Raw genomic sequence first — 13201 nt, 5'->3', positions numbered from 1 at the left:
GCATAGAGGGGCTAAATAAACATAGGTAGAATAGGTGGTTTCATAAATGTACATTTGTGCATGTTAACAATAGTAAAACGTTGTTGACTTTGCTAGCTTTTATTAGAAAGGATTTTGGACAGACTTCCTAATACCTGGATGTTTCAATTCAGTAGTAGACTCTGAATCTGTAATCAAACGTTGAGCATCAGCATTAGCCCCAAAGGGAACACATTTAAAGTTTTTCTGGAGTATTAGGAAATAATTGACAGAAACCACGGTTTCTATTTACCTTAAAATCTTCCCAGCAGCAAAAAGCTTCCAGAGACTCCAGAGTTATAACCAGAAAATGCCATGAAATGATTGTAGTCTCCAATGGCTATTTTTACAAGCAGACCGTGCGCGGCATTACTCTTGTTTACTACTGTAAAGTTTTTGCAATGTTGCACAGAGGAGTAATGCAGAGTATCTGATCACTGGCCAGTATTCCCTTTATGCTGTTTTACTAGCAAGTTCTAAATGCAGAGGTTTGTGTTTGCAAAAAACACAAGTATTTGCAGAGCCAATAGGTTTTGCTCATGCAAGATCTGTTGGCTTTGCCAATGTCTTTTACATGTTGTACAACAGTCCGAGCTGCTGTACCACATGGCTTAAAGTAAAAAAAACATTTTTAAAAAGCCATGATGTGGCCAGCATTGACTGCATCACATCGCCTTGTTTCCTTTAAGCCATATTGCACAGCAGCCCGCACTGCTGTGCAATATGTCTAAAATCAGCACGTGTGTCAGTGGTGATTTAAGAGTTAATAGGAACGCAGTTTTTTTGGAAGTGGGTGAGAGGGGGAGGGGCAACTTGCTTCCGGGAGGGAGTTCATAGATTCTTCATTATCAGCAAATAATCCATCCTAGCTATTGTCAATAATCCATTCTATTTATTTGATGAAACCCCTGAAGTGACATTATTCCTTGACATGCGAATGATATTAACAATGAATGAGTGGTCAGCAGGTAATAAGGTTCAATCAAGCAGTCGACAATCAAAGTTCTGTGAGATTTAAAGGTCACACTTTAAATTTGGAGTAGAAGGAGAATCTTTTGTTAGTGTAAAAGGACAATTACACTTTTCAATATGAAATATGTATAAATGGTGATTAAAAAGAGGCTGGAGGAAAGAAGGAAACAAATTGTAGTGGACTGGCAGCAAAAGTACTCTTCAGTAGTTTATCTCTATCCCAGGCAAAGCTAGTGATCTCTCCAAATATTTGAAATATCTGCATTGCCAATTTTCTTTTCACTCCTATTGGTTTTGTATGTACATTCAAAGCAGTGATTTACATTTTAGGTAGCCATAATAGGTCCCCATCTAAAGTCTACCTGGCATTTTGGTTAAGTTCAGGAAAATTCTAAATGTGTGCAATAATGCTTGCATAGTCAGATAAGTGTTGAAAGTTCTATTAGTTTTTGCTTAATGAGACTAATTTAAATGCCCTATAAAATATTCTCTACATGGACAATTGCTTCAGATGCCTGGAAAAATGGTATAGTCGTGTCTGTGCTTGTCAAAGTGTACACATCAAATATCTAAGAGGTCAAAATTAGTGATATTTTGTTGTGACATTTGTAAATCTTTACATTAGAAATTAGTGTAGTGTTCCTTTAATGTTTTACCCCTAATTGGGGTTTTGCTGAATAATGACACATTCAACTCTGATTAAATATGATGGTTTGGAGAGTGACCAGAACTTTCTTTGAAATGTACATTGGGCCACCAAATCCTGTTATCGTTACTATTTCATGACCTTCTGTCATTTTAGAAATTACCCTTCTGTCATCCTGATCCACTTGACATTAGGATATCATAATATCTTGACTGATTCTTGTAATGAAAGCCAACCCTGTGGAAGGCATTGACTGATAGGCCTAATTATTTCTGGCATGAGTAACTCTCTCAAGGTCAGAAAATGGCTCCCCACCTTTTCCTTCCATTAAATGTATTAACTTTCCATGATGTTACTTTTAACCCCTTAATCAATATTGTCTTTGATCATCATGAATAAACAAAATGTACTGCATTTAACATCTTGTAGACAACTTTAACTGCTACCCATCTTTGAGGTATCAAACTACACAAAAAAGCACACTAAAAACGAACTTATTTCTAAGAGACACAAATGTGTACATATTAAAGGCAACTCATTACTTACTATTCTGAAACTATGGTGTACGGCTTTAAGGCAGCACAATGACCTGCAAAGTTATTTTCTACTTCAGATCTGAGTTTGCATGTCCATGACATCTTGTACCCCAGACTAAAGAATGGAACCTCAGTTGGATCTCAATACCTCTCAAACATCCCTCCATTCTGTACAGACATATTGTCCTCCATGTCAGCAGGGATGTAATGAGAGTTATAGCCATTCTTTCAAGAGTAGCCACATGAATCATGCTTGCTCACTGGTGAATCTGTCCGAACAGTCTTTCTCTCATTCAGACCCATTGTTGAAATTATGGGGTGTATAAACCATTTTGAGCCAAGAAGCCTGGTTTCCTTATAGAGTCGATGAGCCCTAAAAGCACTGCTGCTTTCAGACCTTCCCAAGCCTCACTTCCAGTCACAAGACTTACTGAATATTCTAAGGTGACAGTAAGGCATCTGTCTAACAGGATAAATACAATCTACAATGTATGCTTTACTCTAAATATAAGAATATAAGGAATAGTGAAACTGCATGTTGAAAAGAGCTCTCTCTCCAGGGTCAGCCTCTCTCATACGTTTGGCATTTTTGTTGGTCTTAGGACTCTGTGTACTTTACCACAGCTAGCCAGTGCCAAAATGCTTGTGCTCTCTCCCTAAAATATGGTTTAATTGACATATACCCACTTAGCATTTTAATTTACTTGTAAGCTCCTTGTAGAGTGATATGTCATATACCCAGGGCCTTTAAATTAAATGCTACCAGTGGGCCTGCATCCTAAGTAGCACTCTAAAACCTTTCCCAGGCTTGCCATTGCAGCCTGAAAGCAATGTTTCACTGCCATGTCGAATTGGCATTTAATGCCCTTTGCCAAGCCATAAACACCTCTTTAATTACATATTAGTCACCCCTAAGGTAGGCTGTAATATCCCATAGGGCAGGGTGCTGTCTGAGTAAAGGTAGGACATGTACGTTTACGTTTTACATGTCCTAGCAGTGAAAACTCCTAAACTCATTTTTCTATACTATGAGGCCTACACCTCTGATAGTATAACATTGGGGCATTCCTTATTACATTTAATAAGTTGTAATTCCTAATTGAGGGTAGGGGGACTTGTCACGTTTCGTACCTATGGAGTTGTAATGATAAATCCTTTCTAATGGCAAAGTCAAAGTTATCATTACAATTTTGAAAATGGCACTTTTAGAAAGTTTACATTTTTCTGCTCTTAGAACTGTGTGCCTGCAGCCTGTCTCTGATTGAATGTCTGGTTTGGGTGTCAGCAGGGCTTTGTGCATTACCTCTAAACAGTGACACACAATGGGAGCTTAGATGTGACTTGATGGATCATTCTGGCAAGATGGGAGGGAGGAGCTGGGCACTGCCTCACGTGCACCTGAATTGTCTGTGTCCTGTCCAAACACAAAGGACTACATTCCTCTTTGTTTTAAGTCTTATGCCGGGAAAGGAAGGTAGGATTTTGTGCACTTCAAAGGCATGTCTCGGAAGTCTCTCCCACTTCAAATGCACCACTGGGTATTAGAACTGGACCTCAGACCCCACCACTTCAGTACTCTTCTTGATCTGTGGATACTCTGCCAGGAAGAAGGACTGTTGTGCTGCTGAAGGACTGTCACTCTTCTGGACTGCTGCTCTGGAAGATCTCCTGCCTTGTCATGCAGACGTGCTGCCTTCTGCCCCTTTGCCTGGGTGAGAAGAACTGAATGTGCATCACTTGTCCCCAGAACACAGAGTAACTACAAGGGCTTGTTGGGAGGCTTCTTGATATGAAGTCTCAGGGACATAAAATATTTCTAACTATCCTGCTTCTGGACCTGGACTCTGCATCTATGAGCCTGCCCTGCCACGTGGTGCCTCCCTGGCCCTGGGCCCTTGCAAGTGAGTCTAAGGTGCTTGCTCCAGCAGAACCAACACATTACCGCCACTGCAGAAAACGGCTCCAGCGTATCGCCATCACTGTGTGGGTCAGCACTGATGCATTGCCACAACTGCGCGTATCGGAACTGGCACATCACCCCTGTTACGTGGATCCCAGCCAGTGCATTGCTGCTGTTGCATGACTCGGAGATTCCGTTTTGCCTTCGAAACCAACTCTGTGCAATGCAAGGTCCTTGCATCTCCAACAACAACAACCTTGGCGATGATACTGAAACTGTGCATCGCAACCACCAACGCCATTACTGCAAGACCAGGATCAGCACATCACTGCCGCTGTGTGGATCTACACTGTTGTATTACCTTGTCTGCACTCCATATCCTCTTCGTTGACAGAATCCTAAACGACGATGCAACCCGTACGAAGGTTCCTTTGCTCAGCGGGCCAAGCTTGGTCCATGTCACAAGCCCACGTCCATTGCTGGCAGTCTGAACTTTTGAGTTTGTGCTTATCCAGCGCGACCAGAAATACCTTGTTAGTGGTTTGTGCCTTTTGGTGCTATTTTCACTTAGTTTAAAAAAAAAAATCAATATCTAAGGTTTTACTCATTGGATTTTTGTAGTTTTGGTGTCAAATAATTTATTGAAATATAATGTATTTTTCTAAATTTCTTTTTCTTGTGGTTTCATCACTTTATTACTGATTGTGTGCTGCATAAATACTTAACATATTGCCTCTAAGTTTAACTTGACTGCTTTGGTGCCAAGCTACCGGGGGTGAGGCACAGGTTAATTTAGTGACTGTTTGTGGTTCACTCTGCAAGGGATTTCGGCTGTTGTTTGACCAGGGCTCACACCCCAGTAAACCAATGACCCAATATCTCACACTTCATAAATTGCAAAACCGAGAATGGTAGTGCTGAAATCTCATGCAGAAAGTCTTGCAGAAATCTCTTTGAATAAACTTCCATTTGCAGCATCCATGTATTACATTTTCCTTCAGGCTATACATAGTGCTTAATACAGATGTTGTGACATTTATAAAGTGGGAGTTTTTCAGGGTTCCACTACTTTCATTTAATTTGATGGAATCGCTTCCGTAAAATAAAATGCTGAGTTGACCTTGCTGTGATACAAACTTGTAACCTGCAGATCACACTGTCACCAGATGTTAGCAACAAATGGCCAATACACTTAGGGCCTTATTATGAGTTTGGTGGTCTTGGATTGGGCTGCCATGCCAGCGCCCATCTCCAAAACCCCCAAGCCCATGATGAGACTGCCTGCCAGATTTCAACTGGAATCCATGTCAGGCGGTCCTCTGGTGGCTGGCCCACAGCGGTGCCGTGCTAAAGCCTTAGCAAGGCTTAGCATTGGGAACACCATTGCACGTTCCTGCAGGGCATGGACTGTTGAGTCCATGCCCTTCAGGAACTGGGGGTGCGTGCATACAGAGGTGCACACCATGTGCCTCCCCAGATGCATTCCCTGGCACAGAGGCAGTGGAGGGCCCTCTGGGACTCCTTTATTTCCTCACCCCCACACTTTTCAGGGCAGTTACACTGCCATAAAAACTGTGGCAGAGAGGAAACTAGTAATGTGCTTGGCCTTGCGGCAGCGGCACCACCAGCATATTACCAGCCTCACATCACTGCAAGACCGCCAGTGATCGCGGCTCCCTGGCGGTAGCAGTGGTTCTGTGGTGGTCCGACTGCCATAGTCAGAATATGGCAGGTGGACGATCTGCCACTATGACCACGGCGGTCCAATGGGCCCCCTTGGTCAAAATAAGGCCCTTTGCCTTTTTGACAAAATGTATAAGAAGAGAAGACGGATGGCTTCTGGGTACATTTAAACCTGTTGGAAAGACTGAAAAAGAGCAATTTTGATTTACCTGTGGGATTTATGTTGATTGGCAGAGTAATCCTGGGTACTTAATGTTTCCTATCTGTTCAGCTGAATGTACATTTTTTTGTCGTTTCTCCATGTCTTTCATGGACTTCTTTCTACTTTCAGAAAGCAAGATGTCTGCTGAGTATTTTAAATACAAAGGCATACTTTGGCCAACAGTTCCTTATTCAGAAGAGAGCCTGCGGTATGCAGAGGAAGATTTTCTAGTTCGTGATGATGATGTTTTTAATGTCACGTACCCCAAATCAGGTAAATGAAGACACTGCTGTTCTGATTATATTTGTGCTCAAGTGGCCGACTATGTTCTATGTTCTGATAGGCTGCTTATTCTTAAATGAATCCCCCACGTGCTACAAGTTAAAAATGTAAGATGTTTTAAATTAATATCAGGCAACATGACTCCAATATAAATGCACAATTGGGCACGTTGTCTGGCGCCTGGAAAATCACACGCACTCTTATGTATATGTTTGTTGCTCCCATCAAAGCTAAGCAGAGAGGTCAATGCATTCCAGCTTACTGAATACACTGGAACGTGTGAATGTCTACACCTTAGAACCAAAATATGGGTTGTCTCACCAGAATGTCTTCAGGTCAGGTAGTACATTATATAATCCACCCGCCGTCATTAGTGACTCTCTGTTTTGATAACGGGACATTGATTAACCTGCCAGTATCTTCCTTCACTAAGATGGAAACTGATGCAGGAGACATTAATGCTCTAAGGGGATATCAGCAACAACCGGCGATAATTATCGACAAGCGCACTTAGCGCTAGGATAATTATCGCCGGCTAGCATGGATTTTTATCGCTGAGATAGCGTGCTATTAGCAACACTTATCTCAAAAGCGATAAAAATCCTAGCGCTAACTGCCTAATGTGAGATTATTCACGAAATGTGGCGTTAGCCTGTTGATAGGGCCTCACAAACTTAGCCATGATATCCACCTTCCATAGGATATCATGGCTAAGTCAGTCCTGAAGCAGGCGTAAGGAAAGTAGCTATAACGGGTTTATCGCTACTTTTCCTGCCGCTATGCTTCATAGCGTGGGGCATGATGATAGGAGAAATGTCGCTTTGCGACATTTCTCCTGTCATGTTAGGTCAGGAACGCCCACTTTGCATCTCATTAGAGATGCAAAGCTGGGCGTTAAGATTTCGTGCGCTAACCTTGCTAATTAGGCGATAAAATTATCGCCACTTTTCGGCCGAAAACGGCCGCAAAAGCGGCGATAATTTCCTATTGCCGCCTTGTAGATATGCTCCTAAGTGTGAGCAGTACAAATTACATGAGAATAATCAATCAACAATTATATGTTAAAATTGCAAAAAATATAAACAGGGATAGAGCAGTCAGTAAAAATATATCACCATCTGCAGTAAAGAACATTTTCCTCAAACGGACTGCACCAAGTAGAAGCAAGCTAGAATAATCAATACCAGCCACCAACGGGATAACATTGCTCCTTTGTTTACTATTGCGTGCATCATATGACTACCCACCGGATACCTTCCGCTAACAACGTCATTGTGATCGCTCTAAGGGATGTGAGAAATTTGTAGATTCTTTTTAGTGAAATGTGTAGTTTTCGCAAAATTGCTTGTATTGCATGTGATATATTTCACCTACATAATAAAACGTTTGCACAGTGCTAATTGGGGTAAATACAATAATCCGCTATCCCTCTCTTTTCCATTTTCCTACATAATGATGATCTTCTGGTTCATTCTGTGGAAGTTTCCACCAACTAAGATTCTAAGGCTCAACATTAAACAACAACATCTAAAAGGTTTTCTCTCTTTGGTTTGAGAATCTGATGCACTGGGTTGGTTAGACCATTTTCTAGTCTAAATAGTACTACACAGTCCTGCAAGAATATGCCCATAAAAGCACTATGCTATTTCACAAGAAGAAGAAGAGGTAAGTGTCCTGAAAGAAACAAATGTTGGTGGATTTCTCAGGTTTGCTGAAAGGGAGTTCCAGTGATTATGATTGGTACTTGTGCTTCCAAGACATCTTGGTTGGTGTGATATATGGAGTAGGTTGGACAAATTATGTAGTGTGTTTAGGTGAAAGGCTTTATGTGAGAGACAGCAAATCTTGGCTTTAAAATTGGCTTTGATGAGTAGCCATTTTTGTTAGGCATGGGAAGGTTAAGTGATTTGCCCAGAATCACAGGATGTTGAGCGCCCTTGCGGAGACTCGAGCCGGGTTCCCCAGATTTGAAGTCCAGTGCCCTAACCCTTAGGCTACATCCTCTCCCCTTTTCTTTTATACTTAAAATTCCACTAAAGATAGTCCTGCCTGATGCAGCTATCAGCTCAGTCTTAGTCTACGTAGGCAAATGATCTACAAAATAATTGTACCAACAGATACCAGATATTTTCCTTTGAACAACACACAAAAGAAACACACCTCAAAGCTGCTGTCATGCATGGGAATGAGCAGCAGATCTGAGCTGTATTTGTTTACCAAGGGCAGTGTTTGCAATACTTTGTTAACCCCTTCGCTGCTGCGGACATTCCGCTGCAGCGCTGGGGGGGGGCAGGGGGGCAGCGCGGCGGGCCTGTGCTCATGACGGAGCCGCTCCGTCATGAGCCACAGTTGAGCTGTGCTCATGACGGAACGGTTCCGTCATGACTCCGCCCATTTGCGTTGTCGCCCCGCACAGGCGGGGAAACAGCGCCGCGCAGGCGGAGCGGCCGCCGACAGGATTGTCATGACGGAACCGTTCCGTCATGAGCACACGGCAACCGTGGCTCATGACGGAACGGTTCCGTCATGAGCAGGGAAGGGGTTAAATCAAGTATTGTAAACATACGGAAAATACTGCAAATTAGAAAGCACTTGGAAAAGCAAAGCAGCTCCGAGGTCTTCCTTTTCTGTCCTCCAACATAGGCTGGGACCAGCCGAAACACGTCACGACGGACATCGTCTTATGACTTTATCAATAAAGAAATTTCTGCTTACCGGGAGTGCCTGCATCTGCTATTGTTCATGGGGGCAGTTGGGAAAAAAAGAAAATTATCTATATATATCTATATATATCTATACATATATTCACTGAAAAAACCATAGGTTTCAGGCACGTTATAATTAGGAATTAGCATTTAAAAATCCTTAGAAATTCACTGAAAAAACCATAGGTGTCAGGGGTGTTATAGTTAGATGGACATTTCACTCGTACAAAACCATTGAAATTCTTCTGTTATAGTTAGTTCTGCTAACTATAACTCGCGCGCCCGCAATCCACTGCTGATGATGTCACATATTACATCATTCATGACATGGCCAGCGACATCACTGATGACATCACTGATGACATCTCAAATGACATCACTGATGACATCATCCAGTGAATGTGATTTGGTTCGTTATTTAAATATGTATTATATATATAGCAATCTGCAGTGAAGAATGAGTGGATATATAAATATCTGGATGGAGGATTTAGTAGCAGTGTGATTGACTGTTTACTTGACTAATTTATAGTGTCTCACTAAATATATTGGATAGTGATTAAACTGTGTGAATATCTGTATCACTTTGTCAGTTGTTGTGTAAACTGCTGCACCAGTTGGTTACTAGCTACGTGAAGGTCTATATTAGTTATTGATTAGTTAACTGAGTATTTGTATGGGAGAGTGAATGTGTGTGTGGTTCGGTGGGGGGTGTGTGACTGCCCACGGATGTGTGAATAGTTGATTCAGTAGGTATATGAGGTTAAGACTGCATGTTATAACAGTTGTTTGGGTGAGTGAATATCTTTATGGGTGTGGTGATGAGCAAATACATCTCTCAATGGTACATGTCCAACAAACTAGAAAAATAAAAGGTAGTGTATGTGACAGTTGTTGTATATAAATAAGTATACTTAAGACTCAGTGATTGTATGAGTGACTGTATGGATAATTGTATACTTGTAATAGTGATTTTATAACACACTAAGTATGAGTTACTATCTATATGAAAAAATGAATTGGTGTTTATATAAGTGTGTATCTGACTAAATGTAAGTATGATCCATTGTTTGGATAAGTGAGTAGGATGACTGCATAAGTGAATAGGATGTGTGCTGGTGTGTAATGTCGATACAGGTGTATAAGTATATTTGATAGTGTTCCATTGATCATTGACAGCATTTATGAGTGAATCTATAGGTAAGTGATTAGATGTGTGTGTAGATCTAGGAATCACTGAGTGAGTTTTTAGAAACTTGTATTGGTTTGTGAATGGATTCAAATATGGTACTCTGTATTTTAGTGATTGATGAAAGGTTATACTAGTGTATGATGAGGTGTATCTGATTGTCACGTGGATGATGTAATCAGTGATGTCATCAGTGATGTAATTTGAGATGTCATCAGTGATATCACTGACCATGTCATGAATGATGTAATATGTGACATTATCAGCAGTGGATTGAGGGCGCACGGGTTATAGTTAGCAGAACTAACTATAACGGAGGAATTTCAATGGTTTTGTACGAGTGAAATGTCCAACTAACTATAACATCCCTGAAACCTATGGTTTTTTCAGTGAATTTCTAAGTTTTTTTAAAATGCTAATTCCTAACTATAACGTGCCTGAAATCTATGTTTTTTTCAGTGAATTTCAATGTTTTTTTAAATGCTGATTTGTAACTATAACGTGCCTGAAACCTATGGTTTTTTAAGTTAATTTCTAAGGTGTTTTAAATGCTAGTTTCTAACTAAGCCTACAGAGGTAGGACATGTGAAGAAAAAAGAAAAAACACACAGAAGGAAGAAAAAGAAATGCAGAAAGAAGCAAAAAAATCCACAAAGAAAAGTGCAGGAAGAAGGAAGACATGCAGAAAGAACAAACAGAGGAGCAGAAAGAGGCCTTGTTGCAAAATCATCCAGTACCCTCAACTTTTTCAGATGGGTACTGGTGGTAACTGACTCTGACTAACCAGTCCTAGAGCCAGTGCTATGCTAAAAGACACTTAGAATACAGTTAAAACACCTATATACACTAGGGAACACTATGCATTGGGGTACCCCTGTGATTAAAATGACATCCTCTGTAAGCACCTAGTGCATAATAGGGCAGGGGGATTAAAACTACCTCTTAAAACGCGCCACAGGGCGTGTTTGCACACTAGTGAAGGGAGGGGGGGCTGAGCTGACATGTGCAAACACGCCCTGTGGCCGATTTAATTTGGGGGATAAAGTCCCCTCGAATCCTGAGTGTCCCTTGGGTCCAACTAGCTCACCAAGTATCTCCAGTTAGCGCCACAGAGCTGCGTTGCAGAGAGGTGTAAAAAGTGGCACGGCCTGGACCACCTCTCTGCAACGCAGCGCAGTGGCGCTTACTGGAAGCACCTGGTGGGCTAGTTGGCTCCCAGGGGCCCTTAGGATTGAAGGGGAATTCATTCCCCAACTCAAAACACGCCACAGGGCGTGTTTGCACACGTCACCTCAGGCCCCGTTCCCTCCCTTCACCACTGTGTAAACGTGCCCTGTGTTCATTCTAAGTTGGAAATTAATTCCCCTTGAATCCTAAGGGTCCCTAGGGTCAAACTAGCCCACTAGGTACCTCCAGTAAGCACCACAGAGCTGCGTTGCAGAGAGGTGTAAAAAGGAGCGTGGTCTCTGAACACCTGTCTGCAACGCAGCTCCTTGGCGCATACTGGAGGTACCTGGTGGGCTAGTTGGCCCTCTGGGACCCTCAGTATTGAAGGGGAATTAATTCCCCAACTTACAACTCGCCAGGGGGCGCGTTTGCTCCATGGTGAAGGAAGGGGGCGGGGCCTGAGGTGACATGTGTGCAAACACACCCTGTGGTGCATTTTAAGTTGGGGAATTAATTCCTCTTCAAACCTGAGGGTCCCTGGAGACTAACTAGCCCGCCAGGTACCTCCAGTATGCATCAGGGAGCTGCGTTACAGAGAGGTGTTCAGAGACCACGCCCCTTTTGACAACACTCAGCAACACAGCTCCGGGGCGCTTACTTGAGGTACCTGATGGGCTAGTTGGCCCCCAGGGACCCTCAGGATTGAAGAGGAATTAATTCCTCAACTTTAAATGCACCACAGGGTGTGTTTGCACACATGTCACCTCAGGCCCCGCCACCTCCCTTCACCACTGTGCAAACGCGCCCCGTGGTGCGTTTTAAGTTGGGGGATTAACTCCCCTTGAATCCTGAGAGTCCCTGGGTAGCAACTAGCCCACCAGCTACTTCCAGTAAGTGCCACAGAGCTGCGTTGCAGAGAGGTGTAAAAAGGGGCGTGGCCTCAGAACACCTCTCTGCAACGCAGCCCCCTGGCACATACTGGAGGTTCCTGGTGGGCTTGTTGGCCCCCAGGGACCCCCAGTATTCAAGTGGAATTCGTTCCCCATCTGCAAACGTGTCAGGGGGTGCGTTTTCAGAGTGCAGCAAAAAGGGGGCGTGGCCTCCGCGATCCCGTTTTTTGTCTTTTTTTTTAAGAAGAGGGGCTGTGTGGCCCCCCTTCTTTTTCTCATTTATTGGCCTTGGGGACCCCATCCCCCAAAGCCTGCCCCCTAATTTAAAAAAAAACAAAAAAAAATTTGGAAGGGGGCCGCGTGGCCCCCCTTCCGAGACCTTAATCGGCCCGGGGACCCCATCCCCCGGGGCCGGCCTTTGTTTATTTAAATTGTTATTTCATTTTTATTTTGGGGAGGGGGGCCGCGTGGCCCCCCTCCCTGGCCACTAATAGCCCCGGGGACCCCATCCCCCGGGGCTGGGCACCTCGTTGGGGACCGTGGGGGGTGCCCAATCCCCCCACGGTCCCAGCCGGCTCCCCGCGTCATGCGGGAGCCGGCATTGCTTTTCCACATGGGGAGCAGCTAACATGCTGCTCCCCATGTGGAAAAGCAATCTGCTTTGCTTCATTGAAGCAAGAGCAGGTTTCCCTGCTCTCGCTTCAATGAAGCAAAGCAGGTTACAATGACAGGGTGGGAGCCGCGAGGCTCCCGCCCTGTCATTGCAAACAGCAGTCACTGCAGGAGCCGGCCCTGGGGGGTGGCGGTGCACAGGGCCACGACAAGGCTCCAAGAGGGGGACCGCGCGGCCCCCCCTCCCTCTGAATTTAAAGCCCCGGAGAGGTGGCGGTCCCCGGGGCATGTGGTGGGGGCTCAAGCCCCCCCTGCACATGTTTATTTTGTAAAAAAAAAGCCCCGGGGGTGGCGGTTCCCGGGGCTGCGGGGGGGGAGTGAGCCCCCCCATACATATTA

At 43.7% G+C, this 13201-nt stretch overlaps 1 protein-coding gene across 5 annotated transcripts in view; it reads left to right on the top strand.

The window, feature by feature from the left end:
• The window catches only part of LOC146809667 (sulfotransferase 2B1-like), a 654164-nt gene that overhangs the window by 83709 nt on the left and 557254 nt on the right, over positions 1–13201 (top strand). For all 5 annotated transcript variants that reach the window (XM_085616523.1, XM_085616519.1, XM_085616520.1 and 2 more), the window contains one exon: positions 6087–6230. In XM_085616523.1, the coding sequence (XP_085472649.1) occupies positions 6095–6230 (136 nt within the window). In that variant the 5' untranslated portion in view covers positions 6087–6094. The remainder of the gene's footprint in view (positions 1–6086; positions 6231–13201) is intronic.

The sequence above is a fragment of the Triturus cristatus genome, chromosome 7, assembly GCF_964204655.1.
Source record: "Triturus cristatus chromosome 7, aTriCri1.1, whole genome shotgun sequence".
NCBI lineage: Eukaryota > Metazoa > Chordata > Amphibia > Caudata > Salamandridae > Triturus > Triturus cristatus.
This window is presented reverse-complemented; position numbering and strand designations above follow the sequence as displayed.